An 18,490-nucleotide genomic window follows, 5' to 3' on the forward strand; every position below is an offset into this window, starting at 1 on the left:
CTGGACTTAAGGGCCTGGTATGCCCCAGAGAAGGCATGCGGGCTTCATGAGTGAGGCGACATTATCACCTCGCTCTGTCTGCTATAGGAAAATTACATTTTCTTATTGCAGCAAGCGCAACGGTATCGCGCTGGTTAGAGAAGCCTGTCACCGGGAACCAGCACGATACTGTCGCACTGGAAACACAATATCGGCGGCACCTACTGTAGATGCACAGCACATGTGTTGTGTGATTCCCATGAATTACACTTTATTATACAATATTTAGATGTCGGCACATCATATGTGGATGGATGTGCATACGCTGCGCAGCTTGTGTCAGATGATGGCCCCAAATGGGCTATTTAAACTGGATCAGTACCCAGGATCAGTGTTGTCTTGTCTACAACGTTCCCATGAATATCCTGTTCCCTGTTGCTCTTCTCCTGTTCCAGTATTTGACCCGGCTTGTTCTGACTACCCCTGCTCTCCACCTGCACCCACCCTGGCTCGTACCTTGACTCCTCTTCTGCCTCCTCATCTGTACCTGATCTGACGCCACGTGTATGACCTTGGCTTGTTTGACCCTGTCTAATTTCCAGTCCTCTTTGAAAAAAAATAGAATAGAAAATAGAAAAAAAATTAAAAGCTCTGCCTCCATGGGAGGCCTCCTGGCAACTGCTGTCTTTAACAGTTGTTATATAGGCAAGGGCGGGGCCACCCTGTGGAGTAACCGAGTGTCCCTGCCCCTTCTGAAGTCCTTTGACATCAGAGGGGGTGGGGTCATCAGGTTAATTCAGCGGGTGGCCCCGCCCTTGTCTATATAAGAGCTGTCAAAGCAAAAACTCAGCAGACGCTGGGAGGCCTCCCATGGAGGCCGAGCTTTTAATTTTTTTTCTATTTTCTAGTTTTTTTATTTTATTTTTATTTTTCGGGTCCTTAAGGCAGCATGATTGATGATGGATGGACATCGCGGGACACTTTTTTTTTAGATTAAGGAATTGTCAAAAACTGTATGTTGTGGTTTTTACTTTTTGACACTTTTTTTGGTGAATGAGTAAGGGTACAATATACCTGATACCTATTCACATATGGGGAGGGATCCAGGGCCCCCCTTGTCAAAGAGGGCTTCCAGATTACAATAAGCCCCCCCCCGCAGACCCTGACAACTACAGCCCAGGGTTGTTGGGAAGAAGCCCCTGTCCCCAACATGGGGACAAAGTGCTCTGGGATGGGGGTACAGAGACCCCCTGCCCCAAAGCATCCATCCCTCATGTTGAGGGTGTGATGGATCTCGATTCCCCTGTATGAGAACCTCCCGCCGACCTTTGTCTTCTGTCCTCCAAATGCACCCGCAGCCTGCAGATTCACCATAACAGCCCTTAACCCCTCAATCACGAGACAAGCCACACAGGTGTTGAGGGTTAAAACATCCAGAGCATAAACTGATTATTGAAAATACAAAATATCCAGCTTTAAAGCAGTTGTATAGTCTTTTTTTTTTACTTTTACCTACAGGTAAGCCTATAATAATTCTTACCTACAGGTAAAAAAAATATCTCCTAAACTTGTATGGTTTAGGTGATATTCCCCCTCGCAATGAGCCGCTGATTGCAGTGGCAAATGCACACCGGGGATTCTCAGCTGAAAGCCCGGCAGGCGCCGGACCCTTCCGGGAAGAAATCTCCTGCATGCATGCGCGGGACTGACGCTATCACGGCTCCGGCCACTCAGCGCCGGAGCCACGATAACTGGAAGACACGCCGAGGGAACATGTCAGCTCCCTCTGCATGGATCGGCCAAGATGTCGGGGCCTCGTTCTAAGGTAAGTATTTCATATTGAGCTAGTATGCGGTGCATACTAGCTCATTATGCCTTTTCCCTTGCAGGTCTGAAAAAAAAAATACCTCAGTGGGTATACAACCGCAACACAGTTAGGGACACACCCCTTAGCCTTGTCATAGAGGGGGTAGGGGACAAGGAAGGACCAATGGGAACTCAACAATTGTATATTCAAACAACAACAGTTGGAGCACATGAAGGGATTATGATGAGCAGGCAGCCCCTGCTTACACATCTCCTGCTTAGATGTGTCTCCAGTCCAGACCTTTGTCTACATGCCATAACCCAACACAATTAACACAACAACAAGAGGGGGGTGGGGGAGAAGGGATGTAGCATTTTATTATATTTAGCCGAGCCAATAGGTTTAGAAAACTAAACTACTCCAGGTGGTGGGAGATGGCAAATAGCCCTCCAAATTTCACGTTCTCTGCTGGGCCATAGTCTGTGGGTAGGAGGCGAGCCCACAGCCCCCTCCAAAACACACAACACTGACAGTGGGTTCTGTTACAGAGGTCATGTGGAAAAGGGTCTGATATGGATTTTGGGGCCCCCCGCAATTTTTTTTTACATTTTGGCATGAAGTTCCCCTTAAAATCCTTACTAGGCCCTTATGGACAGAGGAGACCCCACACAAAATTTTTATTGTGACTGTGACATTTAGTGATGGCCGAACAGTTCGCCCGGCTGTGTAAAAGAACTTTGACCTGATGACACATCCATCATGGGGTACAGGACAGCCAATTGAGACATTACAGCACATGGACACTTGGACATTCCCCCTAACTTATAAATACACCCGATCCGGCGGCCATTTTACATTGTTTCTTCTGTCACTATAGGGAGAGGTTGCTGTGTGGAGCAGGGAGAGATAAATCGCTAGCTATTTGGTACACAAAAGTTCTTTTCAGGACTGGTATAGGTGTTAGGTGTATATAGGTTTGCTGTGCTACTGATTGTTGCAGCAGCCTGAGTGTCTTTTGTCAGTTTAGAGAAAGGGACAGGAAGGTGTGTGCTGCTGTAGGGACAGCCAGATTAGCCATCATCATTAGCTGTTACTATCAGGTCCACAAAAGTGCTATTCCAGTAACCAGTTATTATTCCAGCAGCCTCTGTTTTGTCAGTTTATATAGGGACAGGCAGGAAGCAGTGTGTCAGGCAGTGAAGGTCAGTTTAATCAGTAGCTGTTACTATTAGTTCCACAAAGGTTCTTTTCAGGACTGGTATCAGTGGTATGGTAATAGGCTTGTACACGTATAATATTCTTTCTTCCAAATATAGAAAGAATATTATACTTGACTGCTGCCCTTCTGCTGCAGTCTGCTAATCATTCACAACTCACTTGTTCCACAAAGCTCTTTATCAGGACTGGTAACTTGGTCTGTCTAGGGTGCTACAGTACATAGGGTTGAGTGAGGTACAGTCTGCTATTCTATAAGGACTGGTATCGGTCCACAATACATAGGGTTGAGGTGCACTACTGCTGACCGCTGCCCTATACTGCAGCAGTCCTTCATCGGTATAGGGACTGACGTACAGTCTGCTAATCACTCCCACACAACCTACTTGGTCCACAAAAGTCCTTATAAGGACTGGTAACTTGGTCTAGGGTGCTACAGTACATAGGGTTGAGTGGGGTACAGTCTGCTATTCTATAAGGACTGGTATCGGTCCACAATACATAGGGTTGAGGTGCACTACTGCTGCCCGCTGCCCTATACTGCAGCAGTCCTTCATCGGTATAGGGACTGATGTACAGTCTGCTAATCACTCACACACAACCTACTTGGTCCACAAAAGTCCTTATAAGGACTGGTAAGGTATATAGGGTGCTACAGTACATAGGGTTGAGTGAGGTACAGTCTGCTATTCTATAAGGACTGGTATCGGTCCACAATACATAGGGTTGAGGTGCACTACTGCTGACCGCTGCCCTATACTACAGCAGTCCTTCATTGGTATAGGGACTGAGAGCTTTGTCACAGGGTCATTTAAAAAATGACAGGCAGAGGAAGAGGCAGGCCCTTCTGCAGGGGTGGTAGGGGTAGGGCAGGAGCAACAGGCTTGAGCCAAAGTGGGAAATTGCAGAAGGTGCATTCAATTACTTTAAAGGACGCACCAGACTTGGTTGAATGGCTCGCTCAGCCTTACTCTTCTGCACCCTCCTCATCCTCTCGATCTGCACCCTCTTCTTCACTCTCTGCTATGTGCACCCCCAAAGACACTACCACCAACAACACCACCACCACCACATACCTTCCGCTTGAGTCACAGGAATTATTTTCCCATCCATATCAAGAGGACATTTCTGATGCGCAGCCACTCTTGGTATTGGATCAGGAAGAGGAGGTAGCAACAACCGCTACTCAGCAGTCTGATGACAGTACCCAGATCAGCCCAAGGAGGAGGTTGGTCCCCGGTGTTGCTGCCTACTCCGAAATCTCTACTTATAGCGGTGGGGAAGGTGACGTTGATGATGACGTGTCTAGTGATGTCACGTGGGTGCCCACAAGAGAGGAAGAGGAGGGGAGCTCAGAGGGAGATATGGACCAGCAGATAGGGAGGAGAAGCAGGAATAACTTACATTGCACAGGAGGGACAAAGCAGACTGCAAATGAATCAGGAGCGAGTCATCGACCATGTACGGTCACATCTCGCGCTCCCAGGACACCGGCACATGGCTCCGCAGTGTGGGCTTTTTTTAACGTGTCCGCTGCTGACAATAGCGTTGCCATCTGCAATCTTTGCAGTCAACGCATTAGTCGCGGTAAGCCCAACACTCACCTAGGGACGACCGCCTTAAGAAGGCACATAGGCAGCCATCACTGAGCTGAGTGGGAGCAACGGAACACACAAAGCCACACTGCAGGCTCTCACCATCCAGCCTCGTCTTCTACTTCTCCTCTCTCCTCACAATTGTCCTCCACTCCACCTTCCATCACGCCAAGCTCACGTTTTTCTGCAAAAAGGCAGGCTTCCGTGGGCCTAATGTTCGAGCGTAAGAAAAGGATGACGCCGGATAACCCTCTTGCTCAACGGTTGATGGCTGGCTTGTCAGAACTCATAGCCCGCCAACTACTGCCATATAAACTGGTGGACTCGGAGGGCTTTCGCAAATTTGTGGCCATTGGAACACCACAATGGAAGGTCCCAGGAAGGAAGTATTTCTCAGAGAAGGGCATCCCAGAGCTATATGGCCATGTTCAGTGGCAAGTGAATGTATCTCTGGCACACAGTGTCGGTGCCAAGATACATCTGACCACAGACACGTGGTCTAGCAAACACGGGCAGGGAAGGTATATCACTTTTACTGCCCACTGGGTGAACCTTCTGACGGCCGTCAAGCATGTAACCCGTGGCACCCGTGTAGATTTGGTTTTACCACCACGGATTGCATGCAGGCCTGACTCTTCTTCTTCTCCTCCTCCTACTCCATCCTCTTCCCTCTCCTCCTCAGCTGACTCCTCCTTTTCCGCTGCTAGCATCTCTTCCGCTGCGCCGCCCAAGCTCCCCAGAACCTATTCCACATGCCAGGTGAGACGTTGCCATGCCGTGCTGCGTCTGTTGTGCCTGGAAGCCAAGAGCCACACTGGCCCGGCACTCCTTTCAGCTTTGCATTCACAGGCAGATCAGTGGCTAACACCGCTCAATTTGACAGTTGGTAAAGTGGTGTGTGACAACGGTGCCAATCTGCTTAGCGCGTTAAAACAGGGCAAAATCACGCACGTGCCATGCATGGCACACGTCTTAAACTTGGTCGTGCAGCGATTCGTTGTCAAATACCCTGGGGTCCAGGACATCTTGCGGCAGGCAAGGAAAATCTCGGCCCATTTCAGAAGATCTTACACGGCCATGGCTCGCCTTGCTGACATTCAGCGGCGACACAATCTGCCGGTCAGACGTCTTATTTGCGATTGCCCGACGCGATGGAACTCAACCTTCTATATGCTTGATAGGCTGCTCCAGCAGAAACGTGCAGTTAACGTCTACCTGTATGAACTCTGTGGCAGAACCGGTTCTGGGGAGCTGTTTTTTTTTCATTGCGCCAGTGGCTGCTCATGCGCGACGCATGCAGACTTCTGCGGCCATTTGAGGAGATCACCAAACTGGTCAGTCGCAGCCATGGCGCCATCAGTGACATTGTACCTTATGCCTTCTTTATGGAGTGTGCATTGCGTCGTGTCATTGATCAAGCTGTGGAGGAGCAGGAGCGGGAAGATGAGGAAGTCGCAATGCTGGATGAATTCCCAGGGAGGGCTACTCTATCTGAGACAAGTCAACAACAGGAGTCTGAAGAGGAGTCAGAGGAGGATGGTGCCGGGGCGGATGAGGAGGAGCAAGAAGAGCATGATTTAAACCTTTCTGGGATCCCTGTTGTGCGTGGATGGGGAGAGGAGAATGAAGAGGACGACATTATCCTGGATGATGATCAGGAGCCAGGCCACCACACTGCTTCCGCTTTAGTGCAAATGGGGGCCTTCATGCTCCAGTGTTTTAATAGGGACCCCCGTATAAAAAGCATAAGGGTCAAGGACCAGTACTGGGTGGCAACATACTTAGACCCCCGGTACAAACACAAAATGGCGGAAATGTTACCGCCGTCGCAGAGGGCTGTCAGAATGCAGCACTTCCAGGCCTTGCTTCGAGAAATGCTGCATCTGCTTTTGCGTGCGCTGGCAGAGGAGCAATTCCCACTCCCAGAGAAGGAGTTGCGGGTACCTATCCAACAGCGCCTGCAAGAAGAGGCCGGTTTGAAGATGTGTTGGTGACTTCGGATATGAGGTCATTCTTTCAGCCGACCCATCGATAGGTGTCATCCGGATCCAGCATCAGGGAACGCCTAGACCGGCAGGTGTCCGACTACATCGGGTTAATGGCCGATGTGGACGCTCTGAGGAGTGAGGAACCCCTGGACTACTGGGTGGGCAGGCTTGACCTCTGGCCAGAGCTTGCCCAATTTGCAATGGAACTGTTGGCTTGCCCCTCATCCAGTGTCCTGTCCGAAAGGACGTTCAGCGCAGCAGGGGGGATCGTGACCTATAAGCGTACTCGCCTAGCTCACGACAGTGTTAACTACCACACATTTCTAAAAATGAATGAGGCATGGATCTCAGAGGAATTCAACACATGTGACCAGTAGACCATGTATATGTCTATAAACAATTTTTTTAATCAAGCACACAGACCTTCTTTCTTCATTTGGCTCACTTCCTTGTCCAAAAAAAGCACACTGTACTATATGCCCGTACCCTCCTCTTTGAAGAGGTTGAGCGGTGTCATATTTCTACTGAGGCTGCATATTATGAGGGGCTCCCACCATCCCTGTGCTGTGCTGACTTCCTCCTGGGGCTGTACCTCTGCTGTGCATATTTTGAGGTGCTCCCACCATCCCTGTACTATGCTCATTATGAGGGGCTCCCACCATCCCTGTGCTGTGCTGACTTCCTCCTGGGGCTGTACCTCTGCTGTGCATATTTTGAGGTGCTCCCACCATCCCTGTGCTATGCTCATTATGAGGAGCTCCCACCATCCCTGTGCTGCGCTGACTTACTCCTGGGGCTGCTTATTATCAGGGGCTCCCACCATCCCTGTGCTATGCTGACATCCTCCTGGGGCTGCTTATTATGAGGGGCTCCCACCATCCCTGTGCTATGCTTATTATGAGGGGCTCCCACCATCCCTGTGCTATGCTGACTTCCTCCTGGGGCTGCTTATGGTGCAGGTGTCAGTGATGTATATCACGGTGCTGATGTCAGTGCTCTCTGTCACAGTGCTGCTGTCAGTGCTGTATATCACGGTGCTGGTGTGAGTGCTTTATGTCACAGTGCTGATGTCAGTGCTCTCTATCACGGTGCTGCTGTCAGTGCTGTATATCACGGTGCTGGTGTGAGTGCTTTATGTCACGCTGCTGATGTCAGTGCTCTCTATCACAGTGCTGCTGTCAGTGCTGTATATCACGGTGCTGGTGTGAGTGCTTTATGTCACGCTGCTGATGTCAGTGCTCTCTATCACGGTGCTGCTGTCAGTGCTGTATATCACGGTGCTGGTGTGAGTGCTTTATGTCATGCTGCTGATGTCAGTGCTCTCTATCATGGTGCTGTTGTCAGAAGACTCTATCACGGTGCTGATTGCTGTATAAATGCCAATGGTCCCAAAATAGTGTCAAAAGTGTCCGATATCGATATGTCTGCCACAATGTCACTAGTGATGGACGAACTTCCGAGGGGACATTTCGCGAACGTGGCCGATAGTTTGCGAACCGGAACGTTTTCGCGGCGGGCCCCATTGACTTCAATGGGAGGCGAACTTCGCAAACCTATAGGTCAAATTTGCAGCCACAAAATAATTATTAGCTGTGCAAACATAGTCCCACCACATGGCCAATGACATAACACATGTATGAGGTGAATCTGGGATTGACAACTACAAGCATTATTTTTTTATATGGGAAATTGTTGTGACAATTCAGGACTGTGGAGCGCATGAAGGCAATGGAGGAGAGGGAAGGTCAGGGACCAGGGTAGGCAAAGAAGAGGGTGCAGGAGATGATCGCCAGCAGCATGACATACAGCAATGACACCTGCACCGTGATAGAGTGATCTGACAGCAGCACCGTGATACAGAGCACTGACATCAGCAGCGTGACATACAGCAATGACACCTTCACCGTGATAGAGTCATCTGACAACAGCACCGTGATAGAGAGCACTGACATCAGCAGCGTGACATAAAGCACTCACACCAGCACCGTGATATACAGCACTGACAGCAGCACCGTGATAGAGAGCACTGACATCAGCAGCGTGACATAAAGCACTCACACCAGCACCGTGATATACAGCACTGACAGCAGCATCGTGACAGAGAGCACTGACATCAGCACCGTGATATACAGCACTGACACCTGCACCGTAAGCAGCCCCAGGAGGAAGTCAGCATAGCACATGGATGGTGGGAGCCCCTCATAATGAGCATAGCACAGAGATGGTGGGAGCCCCTCATAATATGCACAGCAGAGGTACAGCCCCAGGAGGAAGTCAGCACAGCACAGGGATGGTGGGAGCCCCTCATAATGAGCATAGCACGGGGATGGTAGGAGCACCTCAAAATATGCACAGCAAAGGTACAGCCCCAGGAGGAAGTCAGCACAGCACAGGGATGGTGGGAGCCCCTCATAATGAGCATAGCACAGGGATGGTGGGAGCACCTCAAAATATGCACAGCAGAGGTACAGCCCAAGGAGGAAGTCAGCAAAGCATAGGGATGGTGGGAGTCCCTCATAATGAGCATAGCACAGGGATGGTGGGAGCACCTCAAAATATGCACAGCAGAGGTACAGCCCCAAGAGGAAGTCAGCACAGCACAGGGATGGTGGGAGCCCCTCATAATAAGCATAGCACAGGGATGGTGGGAGCACCTCAAAATATGCACAGCAGAGGTACAGCCCCAGGAGGAAGTCAGCACAGCACAGGGATGGTGGGAGCCCCTCATAATATGCACAGCAGAGGTACAGCCCCAGGAGGATGTCAGCACAGCACAGGGATGGTGGAAGCCCCTCATAATAAGCAGCCCCAGTAGAAATATGACACCGCTCAACCTCTTCAAAGAGGAGGGTACGGGCATATAGTACGGTGTGCTTTTTTTTGGACAAGGAAGTGAGCCAAATGAAGAAAGAAGGTCTGTGTGCTTGATAAAAAAATAGTTTATAGACATATACATGGTCTGCTGGTCACATGTGTTGAATTCCTCCGAGATCCATGCCTCATTCATTTTTAGAAATGTGAGGTAGTTAACACTGTCGTGAGCTAGGCGAGTACGCTTATAGGTCACGATCCCCCCTGCTGCGCTGAACGTCCTTTCGAACAGGACACTGGATGAGGGGCAAGCCAACAGTTCCATTGCAAATTGGGCAAGCTCTGGCCAGAGGTCAAGCCTGCCCACCCAGTAGTCCAGGGGTTCATCACTCCTCAGAGCGTCCACATCGGCCATTAACCCGATGTAGTCGGACACCTGATGGTCTAGGCGTTCCCTGATGCTGGATCCCGATGACACCTGTCGATGGGTCGGCTGAAAGAATGACCTCATATCCGAAGTCACCAACACATCTTCAAACCAGCCTCTTCTTGCAGGCGCTGTTGGATTGGTACCCGCAACTCCTCTGGGAGTGGGAATTGCTCCTCTGCCAGCGCACGCAAAAGCAGAATGCAGCATTTCTCGAAGCAAGGCCTGGAAGTGCTGCATTCTGACAGCCCTCTGCGACGGCGGTAACATTTCCGCCATTTTGTGTTTGTACCGGGGGTCTAAGTACGTTGCCACCCAGTACTGGTCCTTGACCCTTATGCTTTTTATACGGGGGCCCCTATTAAAACACTGGAGCATGAAGGCCCCCATTTGCACTAAAGTGGAAGCGGTGTGGTGGCCTGGCTCCTGCTCATCATTCAGGATAATGTCGTCCTCTTCATTCTCCTCTCCCCATCCACGCACAACAGGGATCCCAGAAAGGTTTAAAGCATGCTCTTCTTGCTCCTCCTCATCCGCCCCGGCACCATCCTCCTCTGACTCCTCTTCAGACTCCTGTTGTTGACTTGTCTCAGATAGTCAGATAGAGTAGCCCCCCCTGGGAATTCATCCAGCATTGCGTCTTCCTCATCTTCCCGCTCCTGCTCCTCCACAGCTTGATCAATGACATGATGCAATGCACGCTCCATAAAGAAGGCATAAGGTACCATGTCACTGATGGCGCCATGGCTGCGACTGACCAGTTTGGTGATCTCCTCAAATGGCCGCAGAAGTCTGCATGTGTCGCGCATGAGCAGCCACTGGCGCGGTGAAAAAAACCCCAGCTCCCCAGAACCGGTTCTGCCGCAGTGTTCATACAGGTAGACGTTAACTGCACGTTTCTGCTGGAGCAGCCTATCAAGCATATAGAAGGTTGAGTTCCATCGCGTCGGGCAATCGCAAATAAGACGTCTGACCGGCAGATTGTGTCACCGCTGAATGTCAGCAAGGCGAGCCATGGCCGTGTAAGATCTTCTGAAATGGGCCGAGATTTTCCTTGCCTGCCGCAAGATGTCCTGGACCCCAGGGTATTTGACAACGAATCGCTGCACGACCAAGTTTAAGACGTGTGCCATGCATGGCACGTGCGTGATTTTGCCCTGTTTCAATGCGCTAAGCAGTTTGGCACCGTTGTCACACACCACTTTACCAACTGTCAAATTGAGAGGTGTTAGCCACTGATCTGCCTGTGAACGCAAAGCTGAAAGGAGTGCCGGGCCAGTGTGGCTCTTGGCTTCCAGGCACAACAGACGCAGCACGGCATGGCAACGTCTCACCTGGCATGTGGAATAGGTTCTGGGGAGCTTGGGCGGTACAGCGGATGAGACGCTAGCAGCGGAAAAGGAGGAGTCAGCTGAGGAGGAGAGGGAGGAGGATGGAGTAGGAGGAGGAGGAGAAGAAGAGTCAGGCCTGCATGAAATCCGTGGCGGTAAAACCAAATCTACACGGGTGCCACGGGTTACATGCTTGACGGCCGTCAGAAGGTTCACCCAGTGGGCAGTAAAAGTGATATACCTTCTCTGCCCGTGTTTGCTAGACCACGTGTCTGTGGTCAGATGTATCTTGGCACCGACACTGTGTGCCAGAGATACATTCACTTGCCGCTGAACATGGCCATATAGCTCTGGGATGCCCTTCTCTGAGAAATACTTCCTTCCTGGGACCTTCCATTGTGGTGTTCCAATGGCCACAAATTTGCGAAAGGCCTCCGAGTCCACCAGTTTATATGGCAGTAGTTGGCGGGCTATGAGTTCTGACAAGCCAGCCATCAACCGTTGGGCAAGAGGGGTATCCGGCGTCATCATTTTTTTACGCTCGAACATTAGACCCACGGAAGCCTGCCTTTTTGCAGAAAAACGTGAGCTTGGCGTGATGGAAGGTGGAGTAGAGGACAATTGTGAGGAGAGAGGAGAAGGAGAAGTAGAAGACGAGGCTGGACGGTGAGAGCCTGCAGTGTGGCTTTGTGTGTTCCGTTGCTCCCACTCGGCTTGGTGATGGCTGCCCATGTGCCTTCTTAAGGCGGTCGTCCCTAGGCGAGTGTTGGGCTTACCGCGACTAATGCGTTGACTCCAAAGATTGCAAATGGCAACGCTATTGTCAGCAGCGCACACGTTAAAAAAAAGCCCACACTGCAGAGCCATGTGCCGGTGTCCTGGGAGCGTGAGATGTGACCGTACATGGTCGATGACTCTCTCCTGATACATTTGCAGTCTGCTTTGTCCCTCCTGTGCAATGTAAGTTATTCCTGCTTCTCCTCCCTATCTGCTGGTCCATATCTCCCTCTGAACTCCCCTCCTCTTCCTCTCTTGTGGGCACCCACGTGACATCACTAGACACGTCATCATCAACGTCACCTTCCCCACCGCTATAAGTAGAGATATCGGAGTAGGCAGCAACACCGGGGACCAACCTCCTCCTTGGGCTGATCTGGGTACTGTCGTCAGACTGTTGAGTAGCGGTTGTTGCTACCTCCTCTTCCTGATCCAATACCAAGAGTGGCTGCGCATCAGAAATGTCCTCTTGATATGGATGGGAAAATAATTCCTGTGACTCAAGCGGAAGGTATGTGGTGGTGGTGGTGGTGTTGTTGATGGTAGTGTCTTTGGGGGTGCACATAGCAGAGAGTGAAGAAGAGGGTGCAGATCGAGAGGATGAGGAGGGTGCAGAAGAGTAAGGCTGAGCGAGCCATTCAACCAAGTCTGGTGCGTCCTTTAAAGTAATTGAACACACCTTCTGCAACTTCCCACTTTGGCTCAAGCCTGTTGCTCCTACCCTAACCCTACCACCCCTGCGGAAGGGCCTGCCTCTTCCTCTGCCTGTCATTTTTTAAATGACCCTGTGACAAAGCTCTCAGTCCCTATACCAATGAAGGACTGCTGCGGTATAGGGCAGCGGTCAGCAGTAGTGCACCTCAACCCTATGTATTGTGGACGGATACCAGTCCTTATAGAATAGCAGACTGTATCTCACTCAACCCTATGTACTGTAGCACCCTAGACAGACCAAGTTACCAGTCCTTATAAGGACTTTTGTGGACCAAGTAGGTTGTGTGTGAGTGATTAGCAGTCTGTACGTCAGTCCCTATACCGATGAAGGACTGCTGCAGTATAGGGCAGCGGTCAGCAGTAGTGCACCTCAACCCTATGTATTGTGGACCGATACCAGTCCTTATAGAATAGCAGACTGTACCTCACTCAACCCTATGTACTGTAGCACCCTAGACAGACCAAGTTACCAGTCCTGATAAAGAGCTTTGTGGAACAAGTGAGTTGTGAATGATTAGCAGACTGCAGCAGAAGGGCAGCAGTCAAGTATAATATTCTTTCTATATTTGGAAGAAAGAATATTATATGTGTGCAAGCCTATTACCATACCACTGATACCAGGCCTGAAAAGAACCTTTGTGGAACTAATAGTAACAGCTACTGTTTAAACTGACCCTCACTGCCTGACACACTGCTTCCTGCCTGTCCCTATATAAACTGGCAAAACAGAGGCTGCTGGAACAATAACTGGTTACTGGAATAGCACTTTTGTGGACCTGATAGTAACAGCTAATGATGATGATGATGACTAATCTGGCTGTCCCTACAGCAGCGCACACCGTCCTGTCCCTTTCTCTAAACTGACAAAAGACACTCAGGCTGCTGCAACAATTAGTAGCACAGCAAACCTATATACACCTAACACCTATACCAGTCCTGAAAAGAACTTTTGTGTACCAGATAGCTAGCGATTTATCTCTCCCTGCTCCACACAGCAACCTTTCCCTATAGTGACAGAAGAAAGAATGTAAAATGGCCACCGGATCAGGTGTATTTATAAGTTAGGGGGAATGTCCAAGTGTCCATGTGCTGTAATGTCTCAATTGGCTGTCCTGTACCCCATGATGGATGTGTCATCATAGGTCAAAGTTCTTTTACACATTAAACACGGAAGTCCGCCGGGCGAACGGCGCCAATAGTCCGCCGAACGGGCGGACCGCGAACAGCCGAAATTCGCCGCGAAACGACCGCCGGGCAAACGGTTCTGCCATCCCTAGTCCCAATTCCCTCCCATACCCCATTGTGGGTTTTTCTGCATTGTAATATTTCATGTGTGTATGAGGAATAAAATATTCTCCTTTCTCTCAAGACATCAGTAAGGAACACAGAGAATCTGAGAAGTTCCAGAGGATTCCAGAATATAATTCCCGTATGGGGGAGACTGTTCATCTACAGGAAAGATTCACCAATTTATTGATGATAAATGGACCCCAGAATAAAGAGGGAAAAGAAGAAGAAATAAGGAGTTCAGGCAGAAGACATCTACAGATCATGGAGAAAAGATCCCCAACCACAATCCAGGCCCTCTTTGACCCTGATAAATATGGGTTCATCCCTAAAATTGTGGTGTTACAAGGACCTGCTGGGATTGGAAAAACAATGACCTCCAGGAAGATCATGCTGGACTGGGCCTCTGGGGATCTCTACCGAGACAAGTTTGATTTTGTGTTTTATCTGAGCTGTAGAGAAATCAACACCATCCCTGAAAACATAAGTCTTGTGGGACTTTTATCCAGAACCTGCAGACTGAGTTCAAATGACCTGGTGTCTATTCTGAAGGATCCTGGAAGTCAGAGAAAACTTCTCACCATAGTTGATGGGTTTGATGAACTGAGGTGGACTCTGGAGGAGAAATCTGAGGGTTGTCCTGACATTTCTATGGAAACCCACAAAGAAATAATTCTCCAAAGCTTGCTCAGGAGACATGTTCTCCCAGAATCTTCTCTGATCATCACCACAAGGTCACTGGCCATGGAGAAACTTAACACATTCATCGATGATTCTCGCAATGTGGAAATCCAGGGATTTACAAGGGACGATCGAGAGGAATATGTCCATAAATTCTATGGAAATAAAGAAGATGCAGACAAGGTTCTCAGTATAATAAAAGACAATGACGTTGTGTACACCATGTGTGCCGTCCCCATCACATGCTGGATTGTCTGCACTGTAATGAAACAAGAAATAAGAAAAGATTTGGATGCAATTCAGTGTAAGACAACGACTTCAATTTATCTTCTCTTCCTGGAGGTTTTACTAACCCATCACAGCAAGAAGGAGCAGTCTGTACACCGGAAACAAACCTGTCTGAAGAAGCTGTGTGCTCTGGCCAATCAGGGGCTTCTGAACCAACAAATCTTATTTGAGAAGAAAGATCTAGAAAGACATGGACTTTCTCTGGATGAGGTGGAGTCTGTATTTCTGAATGAGAACATCTTTCATTGGGACGTCCGTCACCAGACCTGCTACAGCTTCATCCACCTGAGTGTACAGGAGTTCCTTGCCGCTCTCTATTATGGGATGGATGATGGGTCGGGGTCTATGGAAGGTACTTTCCTCCCGGAGATCTGTAAAGGGAAATCACTCCGTGACTTCAGTCCACATTCCTCACATTTATCATTATCTGTACAATTCCTGTTTGGTCTCTTAAATGAAAATCAGGTGAAGACATTTTCAGAGGTCACAGGAATCCCCATCTCACTCCGAGCCAAACCTGCAATCATAGAATGGGCCATGAAGGGCAGTGATTGGACTTTCTATACTCAGACCATCTTCTGTCTGTATGAGACTCAGGATGAGGACTTCATTAGGAGAGTCATGTCGGGTTGTACAGATTTGTTTCTGTGGGGCTCATATACTGATCACTTGTGGATGGACAGGAATTATTCCAAGCAGCTGAACTATTGCTTGAAGACTTTGAAGAGAGAAAGTTTTCAGTCTTTACATTTTGATTCTCTCACTGTGGATCCAGAGTGCGGGAAACTTCTATCTCCATTCCTACATAGGAGTAAGAAGGTCAGGTAAGTAAGTGTGAGGATATCCTAACTGAATTCAGAGAATGGGCAGGAACCTGCATACAGTATAACGGTGATTATCAGACATGTTCTCCATCTACCACACTTGTTAGAAGTCCTGGGAACTCACACTTTCCTCAGCCCTAAGCCCTGCTTCACACTACAGCAATGTTCCAGCGACATTCTGATGACATGTAAAGTCGCAGGTCAGGTGAAAACACAAAGATTTTATTGGGCGTTGTCTTAATTGCTGCGATTTGAGTCACTGCAACAAAAGAAAATACTTCCGGCACTACTTTTGTGTGATTCTTGTGCTGCACGACTCCCATAGACTTCAATGTAAATTCACCAGAAAGTCGCACATTTGTCTGAATCTTTAAGACTTTGCTGAGACTTCTGAGGCTTCTTTACCCCCCACCTCTCCTCCCTGGTCATCCTTGCTGCCTAAAATCTTCCTCCAATCACATCCCAGTCACACCTGAGCGTAGCGCAAACGCACATTCCCACTTCCATTATTTGTGTATTTTTCATGTGTAATCACACATTGTGTATAGGGAGCCCATTCACTGGAATGTTCTGCCCGACATGCAACAAACACCCCAAAGTAGCTCAAGAATCTTCTCAGTCATGGAGCGTCATGCATCTTGGCAGCAAAACATGCGTCTGATAACTGTGATTGGGGTGTCATTAACAATCAGCCGACATTCATATCTGCGTGTTTCCGAATACGAGGCGACCCACACAGAAAATGTGCGCTTTTTCATATGTCTGAAAAATGCACAACAACACACGCCACGCATGCACAGATGTAAATGAATGGTAATGCAAAAGAAATGCTCCTTGCTGTGCTTTTTTGAAACATACTGCAAAGCGCATGTATTCTTGCAGTCTGCCATGCATTCAAAAATGTGCAGAAGCAAATGAATAATAACACAAGTGTGACGCACATTGTCGCACATTTATGAAACGCACAGCAAAGCATGAATTTTCTTACAGGTTGCTGTGCAATTGGAAATGTACAGCTGTGAATGAATGGAAACGTATTTACAACTGACAGCAACCCGCAAGAAAACGCATGATTTTCTGTGTGTTTTGTGTGACAATGCACATCACACTTGTGTTACCATTCATCTGCATCTTCATGTTTCTGAACGCACGCCAACCCATAAGAAAACGCATGCTTAGCTGTGCATTTTGAAAATGTGTGACAACACACGCTGCACTTGCGACACCATTCGTTGGCGTCTGAATGTTTCTGAATGCCCGGCAACCTGCAGGAAAACGCATGCTTTGCCACACGTCTTGGAAACATGCATCGCACTCGCCTTGCCATCTTTGCAGTACAAGCGTGACACACGGTCGCAGCTCATTTCTGAAACATGCGGCAAAGCACACAATTTCTGGCGGTGGATGTGCATTCAGAATCATGCAGATGTAAATGCAGCCTGATTGTTAATGATGCCCCAATCACGGTTATCAGACACATGTTTTGTCATGTGATAAAACACGCTATAAACACGGATCATCAAAGTCACATAGGAATGCTTCTCAGTAAAGTCACTTTGAAGTCGCACCTGGTCGCCGGGAAGTTGTAGAGCAAAGTCAAGCTGGAAGTGGCTGTGACTTTCATGTTGTGCTGTGTGAAACAGAGCTAAATGGTGGTTCCCACATATCACCTTCTACACAACTTCTGGGAACAATCACATCATTTACATCACATTAACCCTTTCCCTGCCCCCAATTATACCATTTATCACACAGAACATTTGGAGGGAAAGCTTTGTGTTCAGAGATGTGGGGGAGGGAAATAATGTCAGGGGTGTGACATCATCATCCCAACATTGGAGGGGCCAATTGTCTGCAGAAGTGGGCGGAGATGGGAATGTCTGGACTGCATTTTATATCTGAAACCAAAGTGGTGTTCCAGGATTTCCCAGAAGCTGAATGGAGACCCCTGTGTAGGAAGGCCGGAGACCCCGTATACATATCAGGGGCCTCCTTTAAGTTTTGTCTGGAGTGTGACTTCAAAGACCACTCATAGCCACCAATGAGAAGTCCTCATCAGGTCCAGTATGAGGCTGTAGAGCCGGAGGGAAGGCAGCCATGTGGAAGGGAAATGTTGGGGGTTACATTGTTATTCTTGGGGTCAGAGGTCATACATTCTTGGTGATAATTATTATCTCATTATTGCTTTTAGATTTTGGTGGTGTAATATTTCCAGTAAAGATTGTCCGGGAGAGGACAAAGCAGAAGAAGAAGATTCCTCTTCAGGATATGAATGGAAGTCGGATTCTCTTTCCTTTCTGATGAACCCGGAGAGTAAAATTCAGGAATTACAGTAAGAGAAATGTGTGATGTGCCGTGATGGGGAAATGTGACGTCTTGTGATTGTTCCCGTCTCTCAGTGTCTCCTTCTATCTCTGGGTGTCCTCCATCCTCACCCATGTAGAATCTTCCATCACCTGTCCTCTTCTCATGTCTTCTCCTCTCTCTGAGGGAATCTTTCTCTTTGTAATCTCATCCATGGGATTTGGGGTTCCCCTTATAGTAGAACAGTGACCAGGCTCTGTACATATGGAATGACCATCCATATTCCTAACAAGCAGGAAATAGGATGGAATAGACCCCCTTAGGACTCGCTCACACGTCTGATGATTATGTAGAAGGAAGCAATGCTCAGTAACACTTCTATGACATTTATCATGTGTCTTCATTGTGTTTATGAAGCTCTGAAAACACTATAAGAATGCTGGAGAAATGTCCGGGGGAGGG

The 18,490-nt window shown here is 48.7% G+C and overlaps 1 protein-coding gene across 2 annotated transcripts in view; it reads left to right on the forward strand.

Annotated features, from left to right (window-relative positions):
• The window catches only part of LOC143963516 (NACHT, LRR and PYD domains-containing protein 3-like), a 72,660-nt gene that overhangs the window by 20,758 nt on the left and 33,412 nt on the right, over nucleotides 1-18,490 (forward strand). For both annotated transcript variants that reach the window (XM_077473172.1, XM_077473173.1), the window contains exons 4-5: nucleotides 14,014-15,724; nucleotides 17,916-18,056. In XM_077473172.1, coding sequence (XP_077329298.1) covers nucleotides 14,014-15,724; nucleotides 17,916-18,056 — 1,852 coding nt within the window. The remainder of the gene's footprint in view (nucleotides 1-14,013; nucleotides 15,725-17,915; nucleotides 18,057-18,490) is intronic.

Source organism: Lithobates pipiens, unplaced genomic scaffold (assembly GCF_037356315.1).
Source record: "Lithobates pipiens isolate NorthernLeopardFrog02 unplaced genomic scaffold, aLitPip1_a1.2 Scaffold_8, whole genome shotgun sequence".
NCBI classification, from domain to species: domain Eukaryota; kingdom Metazoa; phylum Chordata; class Amphibia; order Anura; family Ranidae; genus Lithobates; species Lithobates pipiens.